The following is a 10740-nucleotide window of genomic DNA, read 5'->3' as shown; positions in this document are numbered from 1 at the left end:
AGAGAGAGAGAGAGAGAGAGAGAGAGAGAGAGAGAGAGAGAGAATCACCAATAAACTGTTTTTAATAGTATCATAGGATAGTCAAGGTGTTCAACCAGAATCGTATCTAGGTCATTAGATAGATTTCATTATGCTAAAAGACCTTTAAAGAAGTTAATTAAGCATTTTAACATGGAGAGCTATGGGAAGCTATGTTGCAACCCCAGCGTCAGTCAAGACAGTCAAGCCCCAAAGGAATACCATGTGGGATCTGGGTAGCAAAATCAAATAAATAAGATCAACGCAGCGATGTCTCTTCTAGTCAAGCTGGATCTAACGATACTAGACGAACCATTACTGTTAAGAATGATGAGAAGAATTCTGACCGTGGATAATATATTTATAAAGAGAAGATTGTTGGGGGGAGGGGAGGGGGGCGGTCAGTGTAGAACTCAAATAAGTAAAAACTTATTTTTTAGTGTCAACGTTTTGAACCGAATTTCAAGCCTTCATCAGGGCTAAGAACAAAAAACAAGACAACAACCTATTAATAAAAGGATATACAATGATTATGAAATAAGAAAATAGCTAACATTAGTAGTGTTTACAGATCTATATAGTCTAACCCGGCAAGAGTGTCTTACTTTTTGTTACCAAAGAGGTGCCCCGTGAGCATTTATCTCATAGTAGACAATTTTTTCTATATTTTTATATATAATTGATGTGATGATGACAAAAATTACTTAAAATACAATTTACATCAGGTGCTGAAGAATTCAGATTTCATAAAAGACCTAAGATCTTCTTGCCTCGGCTATAGATTTAAAATAATAAACGCAGGAGGTGTCGAGGTGAGAATGCTGAAATGTGAGGGAGAAAAAAATATCTCGTTAGGAGTGTTCTAGTGAGGGAAATGCTCAACCTCACCGCACCGATGAGGCTAGAGCAAAACTGAATTGAGTATACGAGGGATGGTAAAAGAGGGAGTAGCATAAACAAGATCATAGGGTTTGGGGAAGGTAGACAAAAGTACGTCACATAGTTCCTGAGATATAGATTTCTCAAAAGATATTTGGACCAAGGTGAGTGCAGGCCTGAACATTTGGGAACTTTGCTTCCTGTGATGCAGAAGGATTGGTGACCGAGTCCTTTCTTGACAGAATATTAAAGTGTTAGGAATTTTGGAACGTACCGCTGGTATAGGGTTGCCCTAAGGTACAGCGGGGGAAAAGAAGGATAAAAAAAAAAAAAAAAAAAGGTAGAGACAGAGGGATTAATAAAACAGTTGAAATACTAGGAAAATGTACTCAAGGCTTCACCTCTCTCGGTTTAAGTTTATAAGAAGAAAGAGGCTGTATGAGAAGAGTAATATTAAAATTAAGTAAAAACAGAGGACAGATAATAAAATAATGAAATACATATAAAAATAGTAATGTTATGTACAAAATGAATATTATTAAAAATAAAAATAAAGTAATGAAAGAAGTAGGAAATAGAATGTATACATTGGTAATATTGAGATCGTGAAACATTTTCAATTTGTCCGAAATGCATAGTACAAGAGCACAAGAGGAGAAAAAAGGCAGTTATTTCACCCCAATTTTAGATTACTTATTAAAAACTAGGTATAATTACTAGTAAAAATTGAAGAGTCTGCCAAGTATAGGTAGGAGGAATAACAAATAGCGGCTTTTTCAAAACTTTAAAAAACATTAATTTTTCATTCGGAGCTCTATATCTTCAGAACTACCAACAACAATAGAAACTCTAAGCGAGTATCATTTAAAGTAGAGTAAATTTTCTAAAATGTAAGTCCTAATAGAGATATTTACGTACAATAGTTCTCGAGATATAGCTTCTTTCATAAAAATCTTGTATGGAACGTACAGAAAGATCAGTATTTAGTGAATTTATTTTTAAAAATCTTTATCTCAAAAACCATTTTCAATTAGCACTCAAATTAATGGTAGTTTAATGAGCTTTAAAGTAGCTTACGGCGTTTATTTAGGTAGGAGTAGTAGTTTTCATGAAATATGCTAAAATTAATTGATTTATTGTTGTTCGGACTAATTTTCATTTGCCAAATTTATATTCATATGTGGATATTATAAAAAATACTACCCCTACGAAGATAAGTGTCATAAACTACTTTATTTTGAGTGCTGGCGGACATATATGCGTCTTATAGATCTAGAGATATATTTTTCAAAAATCCAACAATTTATAAGAACAACTAGAATAAAAATTAAAAGTTTGTGAATTTATTTTGTCAAATATCATAAAAAAAGCTACTCCTTTTAAAGATAAACGTTATAAACAATTTTATAGTAAATTGAACTAGCTTTAATTTGAGCGCTGGCAGACATCTGTACGTTAAATGGTTTCTGAAATAAAGTTTTTCATAAATCAAACTTATTGTCTGAACAACTGTAAATTAATCTATTCTAGAAAATATCCTGAAAACTACAATTTCTACGAAGGTAAAGGTTATAAACTACTTTGAAGTACATTAAACTAGTTTTAATTTTAGTGCTAATAGACATCTGTACGTCTCATAGTTCCTGAGAAATAGATTTCTCAAAATAAATTAACTATCTATTGATATTTCAGTATATTTTTATGAAATGTTTCGTTTTAAAAGGCTATCTCTCGAGAACTATTGGACGTAAATAGCTCTATTTGGGGTAATATTTCAGCAAATTTACTCTACTTTAAATAATATTCTTTTAGATTTTCTAGTGTTGTTGGTAGTTTTTAAGATATAGAATTCCGAATGAAAAATTAAGGTTTTGAAACAGCCGCCGGTTTTTATTCCCCCTACCTATACTTGGCAGACTCATCAATTTTGACTGGTAATTATACCTAGTTATTAATTAAGTAAACAAAAATTGGTGTGAAATAACTGCCTTTTTTTCTTCCCGGCTATTGTACTAGCACGTTTTAATGTTTAAATAACCAAAAAGAAATTCGTTAAAAACTGAAATAATATATTTAGGACAGATGTATGCCTGGGGTGCAACAGCAATTTTTTCTATAAAATCGACTGACAAGAAATGCAACTTTATATAATGGTTTTTACACTTTCTCAAAATGGATTCTAACGATTTTAATTAAATTAAGAAAAGCAATTTAAAATTAAATGCACTATAAAATATCAAATAGGACTTAGTCAGACTGGGCTTAATTGGATTTTTTTTAATCTTTAATTTTGCTTATTTACAATAATGCTATATGAACCGAGTTTAAAATTATCATTCTTATACAGAAGAGCGGGTAGATGGTATTAACATAATTATATTTTCAAACATTAACATAATAAATCTAAGGAAATGTCCCAATTACCTTTACAACATGAGGACTTGAGATCGTGACCAATGTCTTGTAACCATAAATCCAATGGAAACATATCCCATTTTTTCCATATTCATCAGCAATTTTGGCCAAATGCTTTTCCATACCTGAAAAGAAATATTTAATCTTTTAAAGACTCACTGACTCACCTTGCAACCAGAAATAAAATATACTTTAATGGAGAATTCAAGTTGATATTAGTTCTTCGTATAAAAAAAAACAACAAAAAAGCCTTAAATATGAATTTTTATGTATCCCTTTAACTTATTTATTTATTTTTAAAATTATTTTTTTTTAAACTATCAATTCATTGAAGTATTTCTTTTAACTGACTTGTTTTTGCCTAGATTTGTATTTGTAAACTGATATACTACGATGACTATAATATGTAATTGGTTTGACGTGGATAGCGGACATGGATAGACTAACATGGATAGTGGATCACTATAAATGGGGGGTCTGGGAGAGTGATATGGGTAGAAAGGATTTGTCAAGTAAAGAAAGAAATAGAAGTACAATAAACCAAAATATTATTGTAGTTAGTACTGTATTTAGTATTTGTAGTATTAGGATTTATAGACTAGTATTGATTGTGAAAGGAAAAGGGGAAACATTTTTTGTTTGTTATAATTTACGATTATATATATATATTGTGTAGATATCCGATTATGGATTGATTGGTATGCTGTGTAATGTAGCAACCTAATGTAATTGGAGAGAAATGGCTGAATAAAGCTTTTCTCTAAAAAAAAAACTAAATGTTTTTTTGTACTAATTTTTTACCTTTATTGAATCTTTGAAAATCTCAAAAATTGCAACAAATTTAACTCAACTCCACTTATCTAAATGAAAAATAGGTTTCTAGGATGGTTTAAACCAGAGGTTACCAATTTTTTTCGGTTTCTCTAAATAATCGGATTTTTCCTTGCCCTTAACACATCAGATGTTTTCTAAATTTTTGATATTCTTGAGAAATTGGAGATAACTTTCCTTTTTAAAAGCGATTACCTATTGAACAACGAAAAATTAAAAACAAATACTTAATATTTTCCTTGGGGTAATATAAAATAACTAATTTCAACTGTTTCGGTAATATCCATATTGAGACTGGACAATCACCTCGTGGTTAGATTAGTTGAAAAATAAATTAAACAAGAATTTTAAATTCGCAAACAATGTATTGAACGTCCATTGACGATTAACATTATTAAAACTATTAATGGGATGAATAGGTTTGATGTTCACTACAAAACTTCTCAAATATCGGAATAAAATTTGATATGACGACCTTAATTTCATGTTCAAAGTTAATTTTTGAGCGATATTTACTTTTTATTATCGCGACCACCAAAAACCCAGCTTCGCACAAATAGGATGTTCCAAATGGAATTAATATTCGTAGAGCTTTACCACTAAGCAGGTTCCCTTTTACTGATATCCAAAAATCAGTGAGTTCCTTGCTACCAAACTTTAAATTTAGATTATTATCACAAGACAAGTCAATAAGAGATACTTCTTTTAAAGATGTATTAGTAAGAAGGAGTAAGAGAAAAGCGTTTTATGTCAGTAAATATGTGGGCTGTTTATTTGTCGGAAGCAGGCAGAAAACATACTTGAAATTCTGGTGCACTTTCTAAGTGCAGTCTCTAATTTTCGGTAGAGTCACTAACTAAGCGTCCAGCATACGCTTGGAAAACGTTTAAGATCTGTCTAGTTCTGAGCCTAATAGTACAAGACAAGAGCAGAAGAGGAGAAAAAAATCACTAATTCTAAAGTTATTTCACCCCAATGTTTTATTACTTTAAATAAAACTAGGTATAATTAATGGTCAAAATTGATGAGTCTGCCAATTATAAATAGGGAGAATAAAAAATTATGACTTACAAAATCTTAATAAAATTAATTTTTCATTCGGAGCTTCATATCTTTAAAATGATCAACAATACTAGAAAACCTAATAAAATATCACTTAAAGGAGAGTAAAATATTAGCCCTCACATAAAAATGACAAGGACAGACGTCTTTTAAGAAAAGAGTCTCTTATTCTAAAGTTATTTCACCCCAATTTTTTATTATTTTAAAGAAAATTATGTAGAATTACAAGTCAAAATTGAGTCTGCCAAGTATAGTTAGTGGTAATATAAAATAGGGACTGTCTAAAAATTAAAAAAAAAATCAATTTTATTCGGAGCTCCTTTTCTTTGAAGCTACCTAAAAATCTACCTGTTAGAGTCCAGGACTAGAGTCTGTCTTTATCACGCCATTGTAAACCCTTAGTTTTAGAGTTCTAATTGGTTACTTCCTAAGACCACAATGTCGTCTGCGCACGCCAGATCGGAATGAATCGCATTGGTGAGAGTCAAGCTGCTTGCCTCAAACCTATTCTGACTTCAAAGGCTTTAGACACATTGTATCAGAGCTCTGCATTTAGGATCATTCTTGCACGCATTTTCCAGTTTTACTAACTTCCCTGGGGTTCCCATCTCAGTCATGACCTGACCTATGGACAGAACCATAGGCTGCTTTGAAATCGACAAATAAATACTTCCCATGGTTTTTCAAGTGCCTGTTTCAGGAGGAAGATCTGGTCTAGCGTGCTCTTTCTTCTTCTAAACCCTACTGGATGGTCACCTATTATATCCTCGTAATACCGATATCCGATTTAGCAGGATGTAGGTCATTATCTAGTAGGCCACCAGAAGGAGTGTTATGTCTCTAAGGATTAACTAGGGAGACATAATAACTAACCCAGTAATTAATAATGAGCTGATAATTTAATTATATTGAGATATTAGTGAATGTTATTATAATGGATAACATTGTTTGATGGTTTGTATATCTTCTCCTTTACATTATTTTATTTCATTTTAGAAATGATTCTACTCTCTACTTCTATTTTCAGTCTGAGGAAAGAGGAAGAAATCTCTGGATATTATAAGGCAGAAATTAAAAGGATGGTCGGAGATGTGGTCATACCATCTGGGATAATCATCATCAACATAATCATTTTATCCTCTTTACCGCTTGCGTAGCGTGGGGTTTCAATTTGCAGAGTCTGGACCAGATATCTCGCTCTTGGACCATCTCCCTTCTCCTACTCCAGTCCATTTCCCGCCTCCTGAACGCCTCCTTAACACTCTCCTTCCAGGAAATGCGTGGTCTTTCTCTTGGCCTTCTTCCCTCCACGCGAGTCTGATATGTCTTTCTGGCAGTTCTTTCCTGGTGCATCCAAAGGTGTCTGAACCATCTTAGCTTGTGCCCATCTAGGATGCTCTCAGCCGCTTTGACTCCGAGGTTATTGCGAATGGTACTATTCCGTACTCCTTCCTTCCAATCTGACCACTAGTCCTCCAGGTTGGGAGAACAGTACACTGACGCTCATACATTTACACAGATTACAGCACACTACAATCACTCCCACACTATAAACCAACGTCAATGACAGTACACACCCTAGGGTCACCTCCCCTTGGTAGCCACCCGGGATGGGGAAGCGTGTCAGGAAGCCATGAGGAGGCAATCCCTCCACCTGACTCGGGGAAATGGGCCGATATCTCATTCACCTTAAACCCTATCATCACAGAAAACAGAACAAAAAGAGCTGGATCTGGGATAGTAATGACATTAAAACTAATTGTAAACGCTACTAAGAAAAAAGTTCTTGGAACGAGGAAAATTGGTATGACAAGGAAGAATTGCCTTGGTGAACTGCGGCAATCAAAACAGAAATACTGAATAGATAAAACCATACAGTTTGCATAATAAACGGTTTATTATTTATGTTCTAGCATTTTATATTTTACTGTTAAAATAAATAAATATTGGATTAGTTTTTCTCCTTCTCAGACTAAATATGCAATCGCATTTCAGGTCGATCTAAAAATGTTAATAAAATAAAAATTGATTTATTTAATGAGTTGTAGTGAATAATTCTTTCTTATTAAATTACCTTATTTTAATATATCAGTTATACCTTTTTGGAGCCATCGCCCCACCATCTGGTAGGGTTGGGATATCGATATGGATTTTATTGACATATCGTTATTTTGTCTATTAGATTCGATATTTTTATATCGATACTTATTTGTAACTGATGATATTGGAATATGGATAGTTTTACCAAAAAAAAAAATTCTTCCAATTATTAAAACGGCATTTACGTACATGTAAATATATCAAATTGATAAGCAAACAAAATAATCATAGATAATTTGCTCTCTAAAAATTACCACAGAGCTTTATATAAGTAAATTATTTTTGACAGCATGAACAAATTCCATAAATACCAATAACATTGACAAATATCCAGCCAATAATATTGAATCCAGGTATCAATAAAGCAGATATATAAAGATTACGATATTTTAAGTAAATAGTATCAGTGATTCTGATATTTACTTACGATATCGATAGTAAAAATATTTTATTTTAAGATTTCACTAAAATATCAAAGTTTTTACTAATGAAATATCTAAATTTTCTTTCATTATCGCTGTTAAAGTTTGATATCGATATCGGAAAGAGATATTAGAATGTTTTCACTTTGAAAATGTCGATTTTTAGATTGGATATTATTTGTATACTATATAATGGAAATTATTAGAATGTTAATTTTGTTCACCTTTTTTTTTTAAAACTATTTGTTTAACAAACACATTCAATTATATTTAAGCAAATGTTGAGAGGACCTTTTAATATTTGTTATGTTCATGTTTTGTTTTCATGGCGTTGCATTCTTTTACTGTTAGCATAAATATTTTATATGTTTTGATTATGTATGATACGAAATTTCTTTGTAATTGCTACTTCTCTAATTTGACAAATTTTAGATATTTTGGTGCCGATACAATATAGATATCGATATTTTAAACCGATATCGATGTTAATAATTTGCTTCCAAAATACCATCCCACCTCCAGGTACTCTACAATACAAATAACAAAATTCCTAATATGAATACAATAATCATTTTGACTGAATGCCGAGCATATATTTCCCTCAAATCTTTATACGATATTCCAGCGAACTTCATTCCATTTTGTAGGATAACAAACAACCCGTAGATAAACTTTTTGAGTTTTTCCATCATCCCAAGCTCTAATATAATTTCACCACAGGTTCCCATGTTGCAATAGTTTCACATTTCAATATAATAGTAGCCATGGATCCGGACACTTGCCCCTATTCAGAGCGTGGTCAAGGGTATAGCCTAAAAACCCTAAATTACAAGGTTATCCTATTTCGGAAGTTTAGGCAATAATGACCCCATACGTGGTTGGTGCCTTAAAATAATTAAATTTTAAAAAAAGGATTACCTTAATTCAAGTCTCGTTAACGTAATGTTTTAATATATTTAGATTTCTCTTTATATTATGTATGAAATTTTTAATTATCACTTAATTTAAAAACAAACAATAGTATTAATTATTATGACTTAATTAGGAGACCAGATTAATAATAAAATTTGAAATAAGAAGATATAATAATGGTGGGAACTAGACCTCCTCTACTTTTATTAGAAAAGGCTGGTAACCTGTAAATTACACTCCTATTCCTCCCTGTATATCAAAAATTATCAGACAGAAAGTTAAAAAAAACGGGTACCTCAATATACTCAATCATGGTCAACACACCGCCGAACTCCACGCGATAGCATCAGCCCTCCATTTTTGCTTTTCAATAACTCAGAAGACTATTGTAATAATCTCAGATTCGTTGAGCTCTCTAAAAAGTTTGGGAAACATGTACCCCGAACATCCACTCATCATAAGAATTCAATCTTTTCTTCTAAAATTATTACAACAAGGTAAATCCATTATTTTCATATGGGCTCCAAGCCACATTGGCATTGTTGGTAACGAGCTCGCAGACAAAGCTGCCAGAGAGGCACTCACGTACCGCCGTTCTTACCCCATCAGAACTCAGTACACCCCTTAAATTACAAATATTAGAAAAATGGCAGGCCAAGTGGGATGAAAGCTCTCCGCGTAAATTAAAAGAAATAAAACGATCAGTAAAACCATGGTCAACATCCTACCGCAACAGCTCTAACCCGTTTGAGAATAGGTCATACTCTCCTCACGCACTCTCACCTGATCAGAAAACTGCCACCTCCAACGTGCAAATATTGTCAGTCCATTCTTACGATTAGACATATTTTAGAAGAGTGTACTCACTATTTGCCAACAATAAATAGGATAGGACTGACCCCAAATTTATCCGAAGCTCTTACAGATGAGGAAGCTAAAATTACATTAGTGTTTGAATTTTTAAAAGCATATCGCCTTCTTTATAAATTATAACTCCTCTTCGATTTTTTTTTTTTTATTGATTTTTTTTATCATTTTTTTTTCTTTTTACTTTTAGCATGCTATAGGCGTTGATGACCAGAGGGTTTAACGCCTTTAAACAACAATCAACAACAACAAAAAAACGGGTACCACTGTTATGAAGTCACTAAGGTTTAACTCCGTTGGCTAAAAACGGTTTCATAAAAGCTGATTTAAAATTGAACAGGTGAATAAAGAAATATATCATGTTTTAAATATGTTAATTTGGCAATAATTTAATTAAATTATTTTTTATTCCCCGTATAAAGACTCTGAATCTAAACGATAAAAAATTGTAAAAATTTATGCTTTAATATATTATTTCAAGTACAACTTCGTTTTGATAACAATGGTCAATTATGGATATATTTTTCATTATTTAGAGCTTTCTCATACTTACTGTCCATAGACAATAAGAACAGCGTTCTGTAGAAGTAGTAGAGGTTCCCGATGACAGGGAAACCCAACAGCCCAGGATAGGAATACAGCTTCCGTACTCGAAGCCACAGTACCACACCCAAGGCGAGGTGAGCCAGCACAACTGTCAGAGCAGCAGTCACTAACATCTCCATCTTCCTGAAAATATACAACACTTTATTCTTTAGTAATTGAATGAAAATTGATCATAAATTATAAGACATACACTTTTCTTCAGGTATACAGTTTTGAAATACGTTCCCTATCGTTATGTTCCTGATATAAGAAAATGTATATGATACATACATATATGATAAATACATATCTACGTAAAAGATACATACAGAATATCTCAAAAAATGGTTATTATTAGATAAGCATGTAATCTTTGCAATATGGGTAAGATCTATCCAGTTCAAAACTGATATTGAAAAAAATTAATTTACTAAGATTTTATGAAGTTTTATTATAATTCTGTGTTTTACTGTATAGATCTTACTCTTATTGCAAAGATTACATGTATATCTCAAATTAACAATGTTTTGATATGTTACACTATTGGTACAGCGATATAAACATGAATGAATGTTCAATGGAAAACGTATCATAATTTTTTATTTTTTTTTTGGTTTTGATAGATTTATTTATTGATAGATATTACAAT

General features: G+C 32.0%; 1 protein-coding gene across 1 annotated transcript in view; it reads right to left on the bottom strand.

The window, feature by feature from the left end:
• The window catches only part of LOC106692929 (cytochrome P450 4c21), a 52076-nt gene that overhangs the window by 29500 nt on the left and 11836 nt on the right, over positions 1–10740 (bottom strand). The window contains exons 2-3 of the mRNA XM_014439192.3: positions 10060–10235; positions 3322–3437 (exon numbers count right to left, since the gene is read on the bottom strand). Of these exons, the coding sequence (XP_014294678.1) occupies positions 3322–3437; positions 10060–10231 (288 nt within the window). The 5' untranslated portion in view covers positions 10232–10235. The remainder of the gene's footprint in view (positions 1–3321; positions 3438–10059; positions 10236–10740) is intronic.

This window comes from Halyomorpha halys, unplaced genomic scaffold (genome assembly GCF_000696795.3).
Source record: "Halyomorpha halys isolate HHAL.00 unplaced genomic scaffold, Hhal_1.1 Scaffold78.1, whole genome shotgun sequence".
Taxonomy (NCBI): domain Eukaryota; kingdom Metazoa; phylum Arthropoda; class Insecta; order Hemiptera; family Pentatomidae; genus Halyomorpha; species Halyomorpha halys.
The sequence above is the reverse complement of the archived record's forward strand: the minus strand, read 5'-3'. Positions and strand labels throughout refer to the sequence as shown.